At 32.1% G+C, this 18,576-nt stretch overlaps 1 protein-coding gene across 1 annotated transcript in view; it reads left to right on the forward strand.

The window, feature by feature from the left end:
* Nucleotides 1–18,576, forward strand: part of LOC126775219 (nucleoredoxin-like) — a 45,187-nt gene continuing 26,611 nt past the window's right edge. Inside the window, exon 1 of the mRNA XM_050497009.1 lies at nucleotides 1–691. Within this exon, the coding sequence (XP_050352966.1) occupies nucleotides 329–691 (363 nt within the window). The 5' untranslated portion in view covers nucleotides 1–328. The remainder of the gene's footprint in view (nucleotides 692–18,576) is intronic.

Genomic DNA, 18,576 nt, shown 5'->3' on the forward strand with positions numbered 1-18,576 from the left:
TCGGCCGTTGCTCCGCGTGCATGTGCCGGGCACGCTTATCGAATTTAAAAATAAAACTTATTTAACGCGTACACGTATCCTGTTCCTTTACATAACATTCCGTGGTACTTAAAAAAATCGATGATTCATTGTATTATTTCATCATTTTACGATTGAGTTTTTATAAACTGTATTATTATTAGACACGTTTTAAATAAATACTTAGCATCGAAACCAGTCGCGTCGAGATATTCGAACGCATACACAGAAAAATAAACAATCAGGAACCGTATGTTAAAAATGTGAGACACGTTACCAATTTAAAAAAAATAATCAAAGAATTTTAAAAATGGATTGGCGCGAAAAACTTTTTGGTCGCTTCCTCGTCAAATGCGATTCGCCGGGCACAAAAAATGGCAAATTTGAAAATTTGGCGACTTTAGAGGCATTATCCGACTGCGTGGAGGATGGGGAGGGTGCTGTGTGCGGTATTTATTTTTCATTTGCAAACATTAGTGATACAAGTGACGATTTCGGGGTTCGCCTGGAAGAGGTGTATAAAAAAGTGTTTCCTAGATTGAAGGTCGTGGAAGTAGTGCTATGGGCTCATGTCGGTACTCCCGAAGGTCCAGTTGAAAGAGAAGCGGGCTTTCGACGAAGTTTAACCGGAAAGCCATGGTTTGCTGTGCCTTTTCATGATGTTGATACAAAGGTAAGAATAAATTCAAAGGAATTATGTTATTTAATAATTAATACTATTCTAATAATTAATAATTTTATATCGTTAACAATAAATAGTTATTTTTTTTGGTTTTGATTTTTTTTTAAATACAAAAAAATATTTTTGTTAATATTTCTTATAAAGAATAAAGGGGATGAAGCTTAAATCATTCAAAAGGTACTATGCCTGTGTCCTGAGCTAAGGCAAATCTAAATATACTCATGTTATTGAGCTAATAAGAAATTTAAATAAAATACAACAAAATAACTAGTTCTAATAACTATCAACTGACTAAAAAAGTAATTACCACTTAATCTAAGCAATAATCATAAACGTAAAAGAATACAATAAAGCAATTAAATTAATAAGGAATTATATTACCATTATACGCTGTGCGTCCCCTTTACGAGTCGCTACCCTTATATTATTCGTACCCTCGTATTTTGCATTAAACTAATTTAAGGCCAGGCAACGTAAAGATTTATTTTATATATATTTATTCATTTAATTATTACGCCTAACAAAGCGAACACTACACGATCTTTATTATTGTTATTTAAAACATTCAAAAAGTACTGTATATACAGAAAAACAGATTGATCGATATTTCTATCCAAAAATAGCCGAAATCGGCTAAGAAAGTGATCGAATTTCGTTTTACACGTTATTATAGTATACCTAATTCTTCTCTTCTTCTTCTGCCTAGCGTTTTCCCAGTCTAGTAACGCCAGGGTCCGCTCTCCTGCATCTACGCCTCCACTTTGCTCGATCTAAAGCGTCCTCCTTAGTGAGATCGTGCTCTCTCATATAGTCTCTCACAACATCGAGCCAGCGCTTCTTGGGCCTGCCGCGGGATCTAGGGCCTTCGACAACAAAGTCCAGGCATCGGTTCCCGACATAGTCTGGTGGTCTGCGGCTAATGTGGCCAAACCAACGCAGACGGCTTTCCTGCAACTTATCCGCTACATCGCAAACGCCAAGGCTACCACGGATGTGGTATGCCTAGTTCTATACTAATATTTTTTTTTATTCAATTATATTCAGAAAATGCATATTTCATAATTATGCTACAAAAAAAAAATCAAATCAACACTGAAATAAAAGTGACCATAAACTAATACGTTTACGCTTTAATAGTTAAAAAATACATAATTATTTGCAACTGCTTTAAAGCACAATTGATAAATTTGATGTCCTCTATATTATTATTCGTTGTTTCTTTTACGAGTTAACTCGATTTCCGGCTGGGAATATAGATTATGCACTATTCTTTGTTTTAGATTTTCTTTTCTACGTTCAATTACAATAATTCAACCATACAGCATAAAAAAGGGTGTGAGTGCCAAGGTACTTACGAAAATTGATGTGTAAATAACAAATCTTAAGATGATGTTAACTGACGTTCAAAATCTTATGCTGACGTAATGTGACGCTCGAAATCTTACGCTTGCTTGTCTGACGCTCAAAGGCTCAGTTAGTACCGTGTACCGAGCGCAAAAATGCATACACATCAATAGAGGCACTAAAAATTATATTATGTAAAATTTCTAGCATTTATTAATAAATATACGAATTTTTGTTGCCTTCGGGCTTAATGTCCCACATAATTGCGTAAATAACGTCAACAAAAAAAATCAAACCCCTTGTAAGATAACAACAAAATTGTAAGTTAATAACAACCCCTTGTAAGTCAATAAAAAAACCCCAATAATAAGTTAATTTAAAACCGGATATTCATTAATTTAATAATTAGGGTCTCTGATGTGACTCTATTTTACAATTACATTATATATATTTTTTAAAGTATCTCATAGTGCGATTCTGTAAGAACTCTTACCACTCACTCTTGCTCACCCGTGAAATGTTGTCAACCGACTTATGGTGACATAATATAATATTCATGCGTGTATCTTTGAAATGTTATAATTATTATGGTCAATGTCTCATATCTCTGTCATATCTAGTCTATAGGCCTATGTTATTAAAGTTTTGTGTGTAATAGGTGCTGATAATGTACGTAATACCTTTTTATTTTCATTTTTAAGCTATCGTATGTAGTGCACTGGTAGAGCTTAAAATTATATTGCTCATTGGGCTATTTTGTAGGAAAATATTTTAAAAGAACTGCGTATAACGATTTACTTAAGCATGATCATACAGTGTTTACGTATAAAGGCGTTTGGTGTGCAAATAATTGAGTGGAAATCAACGTTACATATTGTAAAAAAATCATGTCTAAGTAAAAATATCTTTCGTATTATTTTGTCTCGCTATCTTCAAGTTATTTGATTCGGCTGTGCAAATGACCTCTCATATTATTAGTAACAAGCTTTTCAGAGATTGGACTGCTTAGGAAATGTAGCTATTATTTTGCACTATGCTTTGTCACTGAAACTTTTTCATTTTTTATTTAATATCTTTTTTATATAGAATGCGAAAGCGGACGAGCATATGGGCCACCTGATGGTAAGTGGTCACCAACGCCCATAGACATTGTCATTGTAAGAAATGTTAACCATCGCAATATGTTATGTCCCTTGTGCCTGTAATTACACATGCTCACTCACCCTTCAAACCGGAACGCAACAATACCAAGTACTGCTGTTTTGCGGTAGAATATCTGATGAGTGGGTGGTACCTACCCAGACGAGCTTGCACAATGCTCTATACTACCAGTATCTATACTAATGAATACGTTTTGTTTTTAATGTCTAACTTAAAATCTACTAAAGTTTAGACAAACTTACACCAGAAAACGCAGCGCGTTTTGGAGAAGTTTACAGTTTATATTACGTGTATTTTATATAAGTAGCTGCGCTTCGCTGGTTTATCCGTTTTAAATTTGGGATATTGACGTGACAAGCCTGAATTTCATCATCGTATATATTTACTGCACTTTGAAGGCAATTTAAAATTTATACAAATATAAACGGTATTTTTGTATTAATATTCTTATCTATATATGTACTACAGCAAAATTTAATGCACCTCAACGTATTTTATTAATTTTAAATACTGTTTGCACCTGATTAATTTCCTTTGTTCTCTCTGCTCATAATGTACTTGTTGAAATTCACATTTATTTACTTTTAAAGTATGGAGAGCCAGTATTAAAATTATCATGGCTCTTTATGAACGTGATTCATATAGCAATATACCTAGTATGATTCTGTACGAAGTTGAACAGACAAAGTTATTCAAAAGCGTAAAGCGTGTTATATGACATCACGGAATATTACTTGATCGTCCGTTTAGCTATAGCTACGTTATAGGGATCTAAAAGTGTGAGATAATTTTTGTAAATACTAAAATATATACCCTCATCTGACTTTCATTAAATACATATAGTTTATTTACTAATCCACCATATTGTATTTTGATGACGTCATGTAACAAAAATCAAATTTGCGCTTTAGAAAATTTCTCTAGTTTCATTTTATAGCTTAAAGTAAGCTTGCCTGTGTAGATACCACCCCCTACTCAGCAGCTATCCTACCGCATACAGTAATAGTTTGTATTGCAAGGTTCAAGGGTGACTTAGCCAATGTAATTACAAGCTTATGGGATGTAACATTAAATTCCCATGGTTGGCGGCATACGACGACGTAACATATACGTAGTTTATGGCCTTACTTTAAAACGTTGCTAGCGGCTATTTATTTAAACAATGACATACGTTTCTGTCATTCCTGATTTGACTTTTGAAAGGAGAAGACAGCACTCGTTTAACTAATCATTCGCTAAGCAATATTTATAAGTTAGGCGTTTACAATAAATTGTCGAAAAAAATTACCGGTAACCAGTCATAATGATTACATTTCTAGTGTGTAAAAGCCGAGATGGCCCAGTGATAAGAATGCGTGAATCTTAACCGATGATCGTGGGTTCAAACCCGGGCAAGCACCACTAAATTTCAAACTTAGTAATTAAGTAACTTTTTTGAGTTCAAGTTTGCAAGTTACTTAAATCAAAACAATCATTATTTTTACATTTGACTTTCTGTTTGTACGCATTAATCTTGAATGGGTACTAAATACAGTATAATTTATTTACTAATTGGATTGCTATAAGGTACCGTTGAGTATTTTTATACAATACATCAGTTTTTTTTGCTTCGTAAATAGTTTGCAAATAAGGTCGTAAGTTCGGGTAATAAATCATTTTAACCAAAAAAGCAAACTTTGCATTCATAAAATTCGCGATCGGCCTCATGTCTGAAAGCATGAACAAAATTAATTACATTACTTACCAACATAACGAATAATAATATTAATTCTGAGAGGGGACGTCAGCTGCAAAATACGTGTTTTGGATTAATTAAATGTTTTTTAGGTTCGCGTTACCTACTGAACACTGAACTATAAAATCCCTATTTTATTTTAAACATCTATACATAATGCACGTGTACAGTGTACGTACGATAATTATGTGAACTTAACACGAAAATAGGGTTAGGCTGAGATATTTTTACCTAGGATTATGTTATTTTTTAAAATGTCCCTTGCTTATGTTGCCGGAAACAGAAAAAAATGTAAATATCACCAATAGAAAATCCAGAAAATGTTATAAATTATAAATCCTTAGTTGTTTATTAAAGATAAGCAGACCTTATATACTCCATGAGATTTGCTAATAGCTCTGCTATACAAACGGCTCTTGATTAATATGTCTTTATTAATAATACAACAATATACCACCTTACTACTTATATCTACGATTTTAATACGACTTTAAAGTTCCGATAACTACATCGAAGCCATTCAGAACGTCATTTTTTTACGAATCCGTAATGAATGGTATTCATCAGATTTATTTATGATTTCAACCAATTCATATGTCAATTCAATGTCAAAGATGTTTATTTGTCTTTAATCCTTCTTCGAATGGAATAGACTACGTAAAAAATGCTAATATTTTATACAGGTTTGGCACCTAAATACATGTTAAAAACGACTTTATATAAAAACATTTTCATTATAACCTTTTATTATGAATGAAATGTTAGAGCATTATGATGATGTTTTTTTATGAATTTATGTTTTATACACTTAAAATGTAAAAAGAGCTTTTAAGTTCTTTCATAAATATATGATGATGATGTATCATCATAGCATCTTTAGTCATTCAATTAGTTTAAATTAAAAACAAAAAATGTATACAACTTCTTTTGAAATCCCTTTTGTTTTAAATGAAATCTGTGCATCTAACCACTCTATGAAAGAAACCAGGGGTCTTCTTCAGACAAATTGAATAATTATAAAAACTGTCATTAGGTATGTGACTGTCAAGTTGAAACTATTGGTGGTTTTTTATGTTAAATATTTGTTTATAATGAAAAAATAAAATGTTTATAAGGGAACTAGAATCCACTTTACGAATTCATTTAATTACTTTTTTATCTAATTTTACAGCTAAGGTAAAAAGTATTATTCATTTTTTATTAATAATAATAATATTCTCAAAGTTATTAATTATCATACGAGTCGATTTTTGCTAAAAATAAATAATAATTTTAATTATAAATTCAACATATTATCTTAATCGTGCATGCCGCAAATGTGCCAAGTTTATGACATTTTTATGGCTGCGTTCTAAAGTAGCCGTAAAATACCACCCCTAGAGGGTAGGAGTGATTTAGGGCGATATGCGCCAACCCCACCTTAGACAGTATTATAGGGGTACTTGGCAAAAGAGAACGTAGAAAATCAAACCTTACTGTCTCAGACTTGTCTTAGCGTAATTAAATACTTTTTACATACAAATAATGTTGATGCAACTTTTTTATTATGAAATCGATAAAAGGATGAGTAAGTTTTTCTGCACGAATACCTTCTGTCACTTTATTTTCTGTTACTTAATTGAGTGACACTTGGACCTTTTGCTGGAAATCTAACGACACCTCTAGACTAGTCTAGACACAAGGTTCCTGTTTAAGTGCGTTACCCTACGCTATGCCATGTTTTGTTACAGTTTAGTTAGCTTATATTAAATAGTATACTAGCAAAGTGTTTGAAAAAGTGTAAGAATGTTAATTTAAGTTAAACTTCCGTAACCGTAACCGTAACAGCCTGTGAATGTCCCACTGCTGGGCTAAAGGCCTCCTCTCCTCTTTTTGAGGAGAAGGTTTGGAGCTTATTCCACCACGCTGCTCCAATGCGGGTTGGTAGAATTCACATGTGGCAGAATTTCAGTGAAATTAGACACATGCAGGTTTCCTCACGATGTTTTCCTTCACCGTAAAGCACGAGATGAATTATAATCACAAATTAAGCACATGAAAATTCAGTGGTGCTTGCCCGGGTTTGAACCCACGATCATCGGTTAAGATTCACGCGTTCTTACCACAGGGCCATCTCGGCATTTAAAGTTAAAGTTAAACTTGAATTAAGCTTATTAAAGTTGACTCTAGCAGTAAAAATATACACAAAATTGCATACAGTTATACACATATGGTACCTACATAACGAACGTCTTAACGAATCTATTTCTCTACATAATATATTTTATTATTATAATTTAAACGATTTAATAAAAGAGGGGAAAAATATTTTTATTAATTTCTTAGAACGTATTAAAACGGTTGCAATAGAGACGCCATTTTTTTTTAATTCATAATTATAGCGTATAATCTCGTTCAAGAATGTAATTTTATTATATGTATTTAAGTTCGAAAAGGAAATGCTTTCCAAGTTTTAAAACTTTGTTAATAAAACTGTATCTATTTGTAATGTTTATATTAAGAGGTATCAAAATGTTTAATGCATGTTCGTCTGACTTAATATCATCAGCTCAGTAAATCATTAGAGCAAAATACAGATAACTGATTGGCAAGGCTTCGCCAGTGTGAGGAATTATATAGGCTTTTTATACGATGTAGGTAGGTGGACAGATAAATGGGCCACCTGATGATAGTGGTCTCCACTGCCCATAGATATTTGCGCCGTGAGAAATATTAACCATTCCTTACAGCACCAATACGCCACAAATCTTGGGAATTAAGATATGTCCCTTGTGTCTGTTACACTGGCTCACTCACCTTTCCAAACAGAACACTACAATACTAAGCATTGGTGTTTAGCGGTATAATATGTGATGAGTGGCTTGCCTATCTACCCAGAGGGGCTTGCACAAAGCCATAGCACCATGTAAAAGTTTCTTATAATATCAAAAGAGAAAAGCAACTAATTATATCAGGTGACCTATTTGCCCATTAGCTTTACTAATATAAATCAATAAAAAAAACTAACGACCAGGCGCACGAGATTGCTGTCGCTGCATTTGTGATAAATACCTCAAACAAAATAAAGAGCCATGACTACTATAGATACGTATGAAGTGAGACTGACCAACGCACACGCCAATAACGATTAAAATTTTACACGCCGCTGGCTGGGGCGATGCCTCGCTGCACGTGTGCAAAATATGCAACGATGGAAATAAGTCTGAAAAGACTTACTTAGCTAATAAAGCAAGCCGGTATCATGAATACTTTGCAAGTGAATTTATAATGACCTTGAATCTTAGAGGCTGATGTAGGATTCGCATAGAAGCTGTTTATGTAATTTCTTTTAAATTTGACATTGTATTAAATATAAAATAAAAAAGGCAAACGTAACGTCTTAATTCTTTATGTTCTTTATTATAGTTACTACTGTTTACAGGTGAACATGACTTAAAATAAATATAAAAATGAGGTGAGATAATATGCAATTTGATAATGTCTTAGTGTCGGCACACCTGGATTTATGGGGCCGATAGAAACCGCTACATATCAAGTACATGTGTACCTATTTACCTGTAACCTATAAATTACGAATAACATTGCTAGGGCCGCTTGGTAGAGCTTTGTGCAAGCTCGTCTGGATAGGTACTACCCCCTCATTAGATATTTCTCCGCAAAATAGCAGGACAGTATTGTTGTGTTCCATTTTGAAAGGTGTGTGAGCCAGTGTAACTACAGGCACGAGGGACATAACATCGTAGTTGCCAAGGTTGTTGGCGCAATACCAGTGTCTATGGGCGATGGTGACCACTTCCCATCACTTCAAGTCGTACCTACCTACCAGTAATATTGTCATATGAATTATTATTAATGCTAACTGAAGTTTCATCATAAAGTTAAAAAAAAAACACTTTTTCAGTTAATCTAAATTTGATTAAAAAGTTGTTTTATCAAACTATGCAAATTTAAATATTTGTAAATAATATCAAGTACCTCAGTGCGAGACGGGTCGGGTGGGTTGTGTTTCATTTAAAGGCTATTTCAATGAATGTATGTTCAGTTTGTTTTCACTTGTTCGCTAGGTGTATATTATGCATAGAATTTCAAATGTTAACCGCTATTAAACATAAGCAAATAGCTAAAATAAATATACTGAGATAGCATGTTTGAAACACTAAAATAATTAACATACAACATTCGTTGTATTTGATTAATGTCTAAAATTTATACAAACTGCTCTACCCTTTGTTTCTGTTTTATTTTATTTGCAAACCATCATGCGCATTTTCGTAATACAAAGTAACTTACATATAAGTAATATTGGATGAACGTAGCTTTTAACTTACCCAACACCAAAACGTGTTCTAATAAATCCAGCCAGTGACAAACATCAGAAACAGAATTAAAAAAAAAACGTCCATTATTAATTTTTTTATCAAATATTATGACTATATTAATTCTTAATTGCAGTCAATGTCGTATTTTATATATTTAATGTCAAGTCACATATGACCAAACATAACTTACATATAAACAGTACAAACAAAAACAGAAACAAAACAATGATATATAAAATATATACGTATAAATAACTGTAATCTTGACATAATAAAACTCTATCACCGACCCTTTGCATCGTGTTCAGTGAACAGCGAAGTCATTTAAAATCACCCGACCGATAGTTTACCTTTACACGGTACATATTTTCTGCTTCCGCTTGCATTGTACTTTAGCCATTGTCTCTGAACATCAACAGCTATCAATCTCAGTCTGATCCTCCACTGAAAAAAAAAGCAACGCAACGTCGCGAATCCTTAAAATAAAACCTTTTTGAATATCTTTTTTAAATACCATTTATTGTTAAAAATTATTCAAATTGTTATAATGTTCAAATTTTTACTTTTTATTATTTGTTTTTTTTAAATAATATCTTTATTAAGTGACCTATGTTAATGAACATAGGGTCTAATTTGCTCTGTTATCATAACAACCCCAGATTATCAAATAATTCAAAGATAGTCTCTCAACTACATTACATGTTTTAAAAGAATTACTAATTAATGAACTATTTACCGCTCCAATTAAGTGTAAAGCTTTTGTTAGGAGTGGTGACGACAATAGCACAAGGGTCAGGATCGAACTTGCGATTTTTTATTGCTGGGCGGCCCCTTAACCATTACGCTATTGATGCTAAAAGTGCCAAGGTATGCCACTTTTTCAGATAAAAAATGCATTTGTCATAACTTGAACAAGTCGTTTGTAAAGCCAGAATTCAACTAAAGTATACATAGTAATGTAGAATCATTTCATTGTGGTAGTCCAGCATACCCGGCGCTTATTATTCATTGGACAGTCTCCCTTATCCAGAGGCTACACTCGCAATACTGCCAGTTCATTCTTTTCCCGCTCTTTGTTAGTGATCTCAGGTCATTCGCTTAATGCACTAGATGAATGAGAATGATGGCTCGCTAGGTATGAAACTAGAGCATTGTTAGTATGTTTTGCTAACTGTGCATTTGAAATGTTTGAGATCTTACAGACTTGTGTATTATGCAAGTAATGTAAGCCTGAGGCTTCAGATTATGCTTTGAATGTCCTGTCTACATTGTCGGTTTTACATAACAAGAACGTCAGTATTCGAATGAGGTTTGAAATTTCATTCATAGAGATTTTATTGCATTCATACTCTGTGCATAGTAGCTATTTACTGTGTACACGTTTAAACAAAAGACAAACAAAGTTATAAATTCCATTAACGTGGTATTGTTTTTGTAACATTAGTATCTACACAAATTGACACTTTCGTGGTTGCAATAATTGTTATATAAGCTAAAATGGACAGAAATAGTTTATGCAATTTTCTTCTACCGTTCTTTTAAGATCATATGTATCGCTTTTCTAACAGAAGACAATGAATAAAAACGTGTAATGCTTTCGTTTTATTAAAGATTCTTCGTTTCTTCGATTTTTGAATGATCACGGATATTCTCACATGTATTATTTATGTAATCAACTGTAAATGAACCATTGGTAGACTTAGGCTTCCTCTTCGTTTAAGAAGACTTGGAGCTTATTCCACCTCGCTTCTGAAGCTGCAGCACATACAAATTCAGTGGTGCTTACCCGAGTTTGAACCCGCTATCTTTGCTTAAGATTCACGTGCCGATGGGCATGCTCGTATCTCTGGCTCATGTTCAGAATTTTACATAAAACAAAAATACCTAATATCTTTGACTATTGAATTTTCTATAAAAACAACACGATAAATATATAAAAAGGTACTTATTCAAGTTAAAATTTCACAGTTGTTTAAATACAAGTAAATTGTCCGTTAGTCAATAGAGTGCACTCGGTAGAACAATAACTTCCTGTGCGCGCCAGACATGAACCGATGACTGACGCATTTTTGACTACCCTCCAAAACGTTACATCGAAATGTCTTTACCGAAATTTCAACTTTATCACTTACATATTGAAATCAATATCGTTTGACAAAAATTGCTGCGAACGATCGAATTCACTACGACTCCAGGATTAGGGTATATTTTACTAAAATATGCTTGGTATTGGTAATAGAACAACCAGTTTGGGAAAATACTGCTTCAAATTATTTATATGAGACAATAGACACTGCCTAAAGTATAAAGAAAAAAAAATGCTGTTATTATAATTATCAGCGATATTGGATTATTCAGAAATAATATTTGTTTCGATAAAATATCGATTGTTCAAAAATAATATACCTAATTGATAGAACTAATAACCCATATATTTTTTTTAATTAACATGATCATATTATACAATTACATAAAGAGTATATTTTTATAACTCGTTGATATTTTTATGCTAGTATTTAGACCTAGCGTAAGAAATTAATAACAGCGCTACCGGCTAGCAGTCAAGGATCCGTTCATTATTCTAAACGCTTTCATTAGAGGTCTTTGCCCTCCACTTGGTACATTTATCCTTGCATTAAATTTAAGGTGGAGAAAATTATTTTTACTTATTACTGAACTTAAAATAACTAACGAAAGGACGACGGTTCAGCTTAAGTATCGCAGATGTTTGTATCTTTTTTATTTTTTAAATACGTCTGCTCGTCGAAAGTAATGCTGAATAATTTGTTCTATATTATAATATTAAGACAAGCGTGAAATTTCATACGGGAAAATAGAGATTAAGAACCTTAATAAATTAAGAAATTAAGATTAACATTATAAATATTAAGAAATTATTTTGAATACTGACAACACCGTATTACAATTTCATTATAATGTGTGTTCATGTTTAAGTGAGTTTGTTTATTTACGCTTTCACACCTCGACTCCGCGATCGATCCGATTTTTTCTGAACGTATGGTTTGAAACGAAGCTGGCGTAACAAATATATGTGCATACATATACATACATGAACTGATTATCTAGATTAAAGTAAATTCATGCGATCAAAACCATTAAAACGTTACCAAACAATCAAAAAATAATATCGATAATAGAAAACAAAAATAATAAAATACATTCTAACCATCGCTACTTCACTTCACGTGCTTATAACACAAGCTTTTTCTTTGATTTGTTTTACCAAATGTACATGATATAATAATCCAATCAATACCATGCCCAGCGATCCCCCAGCGACTCCAGCCTATCGATTGGTACAAAATACAACTCACCGTTCTGTGGCTTACTATGAAGTTATTCAATTAAATTATAAAATTTACTAATAGGAATTTTAATGTTGAAACGCTATATTTTTTTTATTTAAAGTTATTTAACAAAATGAAAGTCCTTCAAGTACGCTCTTAAAATTAATTTTAAATTATATTTAAACGAAATCAAACTAAATATAAATCTACCACCAGTTCAGAATGTAAATCCAGCCATTTATATAAATACGAATTGAAACCTATGACGTATAATTTCGCCAAAGTAAATTTCAATTTGTCACGGAATCCTCATTCCTTATCTATCATATCATGTGCTTACCAAAATTATACTAAATAGAAATATTATTTCCATTTTGCTAAATACATTTTGTTTTTTTTTTTTTATAGAATAGTAAGGCGGACGAGCATATGGGCCACCTGATGCTAAGTGGTCACCAAACGCCCTTAGACATTGGCATTGTAAGAAATGTTAACCATCGCTTACATCACCAATGCGCCACCAACCTTGGGAACTAAGATGTTATGTCCCTTGTGCCTGTAATTACACTGGCTCACTCAACCTTCAAACCGGAACATAACAATACCAAGTACTGCTGTTTTGCGGTAGAATATCTGATGAGTGGGTGGTACCTACCCAGACGAGCGTTCACAAAGCTCTACCACCAGTAAAATGCTCTACTAAATTACATAGGTATTATCTGTCTCCCTCTTGGCTGAAACCCCGAAAGGGGACGGGCCAATCAGCGTCTTTCATCTCTTTTCGATTAAACAAAATTGTCTTTTTATAGGGCAATTACTTTCAGTAGATAATTCTCGTCTTCAAACGCTACATCAGAGCTAATTATAAACTACTCATAAATGGATCAAAAATTTAACAAATATTTTTTAATTATTTTAGCAGTTAAAAAAAATAAAACCAAAGTAGTATTTCCACTAGCAAAAGCAAAAATACATCTAGTAAAATGTACTTTTGTGTGTTTGTTCAACATTTTAAATAACAATGTTAAAAAATGAATTATAAAAATAGTTCGAATTTTAAAATCCTGTCAGACAAACAGAACAATAGCTTACGTTTGACTTTTTTGCTTTTTCCATGTAGTTAACATCGTCAATGTTCAATGTTGAGAACATTGAACATCTATCATGAAATGATCATCTATCATCTCTATGAAAATTTAAACAGTATTTTTTCTTTAAGGAAAAATTAAATAGATAAACTTCTAAATGTTTACAAAATAAAAACCAGATTTTCATACGTTCAGAAATAATAACACGTACTTATTTTTGAGTTTAGAAACTAACATGTTCGTAAAATGAGACAAATATGGTGTGCCTTAATGCATTATTTAAATGATGTACCTATCTAATCTTTTAAACTACTTCCTATGATCAAGAGCGGCAAGTACGAACGTACAATAGCAAATAAAATTTACAGAATAGAACACCTACGTTGACTACTATCTTTAAAGAAATAAGCTGCGTAGACTGAGTACAATGTACAAAGACTAAATCAAGATGAGCTGATAGTGACAAATAACTGGTCCTTGAATAGACATTGGTACGCCAATTAAAATATTTTTCTTCAAGTAAACTTTCACAAGTAGGTACATTTGATTAAGTATCAATCACACCTTAGCCTGTACACCGCCAACGCGCCGCCGACCATGGGCGATACATGGAATAATTACTTTAGCTCTTTCACTCTTGTAACTAGAACACCATAATACAATTGATGCTTAGTGGTAAAATAATTGATCTGTGACATCAGGTAATTGACAATTGCTTACAAGCAAATGTACGATCTGCCGCGAACACTGCAATTGTCATATTACTTACTCTCAATTTGTATTTTTTTTTCATTGTTAAAATATGTTTTATAATAAATATTGTAACTTAAATTTGTCAAAAATCTTTTGTCAGAATAGCGTTACTAAATAGATCATTGTGATTACTTTCTAAACAATTTGCTTGGTTCTAAGTTACAAGTTGCAATACCGTTTAATGTTAAACCGTCTTCGAATTATTTGAAAGAAAAAGCACTAAGTAGTAAAATACAACGCATTTTTGCATTAAAAGTTTTTATAATGGCTATAATTCTATGTGAAGTCAGTGGCAAGTCGTTAAAGATTTTTAATAATTTACTTTTTTTATTACATCAAATAAACATCATAAAAATATAACTGTCAAATATTACCACATTTCTGTTTCATTTCTGTTTCTGTCAATGTCCTAAAAGAACATTAAAGACAAACGTTTCAAACGCGATATCATCATTTACTTACACTAATCCCATTTATTTTTCGTTATGTGTTTCCTCTCCATTCATCCATATATGTAGACGAATAACATTACGAGATATAAAGACCAACAAGATAACATTAACGAAGAATTCCAAGTTATGTGTCGAGATGACATTGGATAAAACTCGTGGATGTTAACCGAATATCGCGGGTTAAAATCCGGCCAAGTACCGCTGAATTTTTATGTGCTGCATTACTTGCCCAGATAAATTCTGCCAAAAAAAAATAACTTAGTAAGTAGTAAATTAGTTTGTGATATAGTTCGAGATGTTAAAAAGTAGTTTAATATAATATGTTATCCATCATAAATATAATTGAAATTATGGCAAACAAACAAACACATTTTGACATAATATTAGTTAGGAACTAAATACAGCTTATAAAGAACCTCTGTTATGACTCAGAGCATCTTATCATAATATACGAGTGAGATCCGAGATGTTCACACAATGGGCTGACGTCACAGGGACAATGCAAAGAGGCTGGCTCCAACCGCAACGAAGAGATAAGTTATGATGAATGTTGCATATTAAAGCTTCTTTCACGAACACCAGATGAGTATTGTGCTATAATCAAAATCTTCTCTCTCGATTTATACAATTTGATAGTTTAAAATATAAGCTTTTGTTCGATTAATACTATTTATTTTAATTTACTTAATTATTTTTTCGGTGCAATCTACATTGCAAACTAGTGCTTTACTTTTAATTGAATCCTTTAAAATGATGATTGAGCATACTCGATTAAATTGTATTTTCATTATCCAAATCAATTTATTAATTTATTTTTAAATACAAAGTTGATTAAAATATTTACAAAGATCCCCGCGATTTAATCTTTATTTCTCTTGAATTATGAGCTATTGTAGTTCCCAGACTACCCCTGTCAAATTTCATTACAATCGGCTCGCGGCGTGATTACAACAGATATAAATAACTACTTCGCATTTATAATATAACTAGCTTATGTCTGACAGGCAATGCAATGCATTTTTTAAATAAGCTTGTAAAACATTATTCTTTACTTACAAAACGGCAAGATGGTAATTAAATTATAAGCTGGTAAAAATAAAGAAACAACTTTGAGAATTTCACTATAATTTTAATCTAATTCGAAAACAGCAAGAGAGTCAGTCCGTTTACAAAGCTACCTCCCTTTTTATAAACTTTTTCGGAAAGACTTCACAACATCATTTATAATAACTTTTATTTTATTAAAACATATCCTAATATAAAGAAATGTTGAAATTTAGTTCATAAAATATTAAATATAACTGGTAGCAATAAAAATAAAAAAAAAATCTAATAAAACGTTTTACATTTAAGAGCATATACATATTGGTACCGTCTGTGCACATTAATAACAAACAAAAAATTGCAATGTAAAGTTCAATCACCTTTTTTCAAACACATTCGTAATTTTATTTTAAAATAAAATAATAAGTATCAATGAAAAAACAAAAACAGTTTTTTCTTTATTAAAAATATACCTATTGAAAACGTAATACTAATTGCAAAAAGCTATCACACGCGTCGTAACATATGTATATAGCCATCGATATTCGATGCGGATACATTCAGATTAATTGACACACACTCTCGTTGTCGCATTGACGTGTAATTTTCAAGATACAACACTAACTACTACCTGTGATAGCGTGGTGCAATGACAAAATGTAAAATAGTAATATATTATACCTACGGTCGTCTGACAGAAGCGTCGATACATATAAATATTTGTACTTATCATAAACATGTAAAAGTAATACATTTCTGAATCTTTTAATCATGTCTGAGGATATATAAAACCTTATTCCATATTCCAGAACATTTGACAATATTTGTAGTAATTTATAAATAGTGTTAAAATCCGAATTAAGAATAATATTGATTCGAAGGTAAATAATTACTGATACAGAAGACATTCGCTCCACAAAGCAGTAGAGAGGACAATGTCACAGAAACCATGTCCACACTTAGGCTCAAAAATTTAAATATATTTCTGACCAGTGTTGACTATTCAGCTAGCATAACACATATGTATACTTGCAACGCCTAATGTATTAATTAATCCTATTACACTAACAGTAAATATAAGTAACAATAAAATAAAATATCTACAAATTGAAAATATAACAAAATTGATTTAAAAGTTATGACATAAAATAAAACAGTTATCAGATAGAAAACATTCAAAAGAAACTTCATAATCTCATCCACATCTCATCTACATTATACTCATCCCTCTGTTTGAAAAATAAACATTTCACATTTTACTTTATTACAGGTAGGGCACTGAACTTCATGATCTCAAAGACGTTGAGGCTTTCTAAAAAATAAGATTGTCTTTCTTGAAGACATTGAATCTGTCGCGAATAGCCAAGAATAATTAAAATACCTTATCATACAAGCATATTTCGTTTTTACGATCGATTAGACCATAAAAGAAACTTACGACCTGGAAACTACAAATTGCCAAAAACTTCCATACGAACAACTTTGATAAAATACATAAAAATCAATGTAAGCTCGATTCAGAAGAGGGTCGGATTAAAATGAAAATTAAAATGTTATAAATTATTTAAATTATTAAAATTAAAATGTTATAAAAAATATTTTTATTGAAATTGTTGAAAACACAAACCAAACTAACTAACATTATGCAACTAACCAACAAAACCAAATTAAAGTAATTCCAAGATACGTCAAAATGGCTACAAAACTTTAAAATAAAATTTCACTCGTCAATGTTTTATGCAAAAATACTTAAAACCCGCTAGGTTGACGTCTTCACAAGCACCCTTCAACGTCGACCTCTCGAGGCAGCTCGTTTACACCGCTTTCATGCTAAACATGCTTTTTATACGCCATATAATTAAACCTCGAATGCAACCCGCTAAATGAGGTTCACCTCTTTAAAGGACGTATTTTCTGCAGTTAGTGCTTCTAAAAGTTATAAGACGTAAAGGAAACGGCCTAATAACATCTCAAAATTTCTCTCTTTATATTGCATGGTTTTTCATAAATTCTTATATCTCGATTATATATTACGCTCGTATTTCACGCAGATTTGCAAATATGCTTTATTTACAAAATTGGCTCCCAGAACTATAGCACATAGTTTATGTCGCTAAGGGTTTGAGATGATTTACAGTAATCCAGTAAGCGGAGATAGGGTTGTTGCAATAGTAATTCAGTGGGGTGAGCAAGCAAGTGGAACGGGGATAATAAAAGGGAAACGGTCGCTTCCACTCCGATCGCCACTTAGTCTGGCTCTTAATCTTGATGGTTCCAAATACTACTAGTATTTTTATACACACAATAATCATTCTTTATACATATAACAAACGGATATATTATATTTAGGGATACTTAATAGTGACTTATAAAATAGAAACATTGATTGATTTCTATAATGATGCCTGTCTGATCGATATCCGCCAGGGCGACATTTTCAACAAAAATTAGCCAACTGCTCCGAAGATATTTAGTGTAGTTTCTACGCTCCTATAATCAAATATGGCGGCTTAAACAAAGGTAGGGCTCAGATGGAGACCCAACGACTTTCTATGTAACAACGTGCTTTCCGAGACACAGGAGTCCAAAGTAGCGGTCATTATATATCCTCTGCAAATCGTAGCGAGACCTTATTTAATGGGGACATGGATATTGAAATAAGGAATTTATTA

This window comes from Nymphalis io, chromosome 18, assembly GCF_905147045.1.
Source record: "Nymphalis io chromosome 18, ilAglIoxx1.1, whole genome shotgun sequence".
NCBI lineage: Eukaryota > Metazoa > Arthropoda > Insecta > Lepidoptera > Nymphalidae > Nymphalis > Nymphalis io.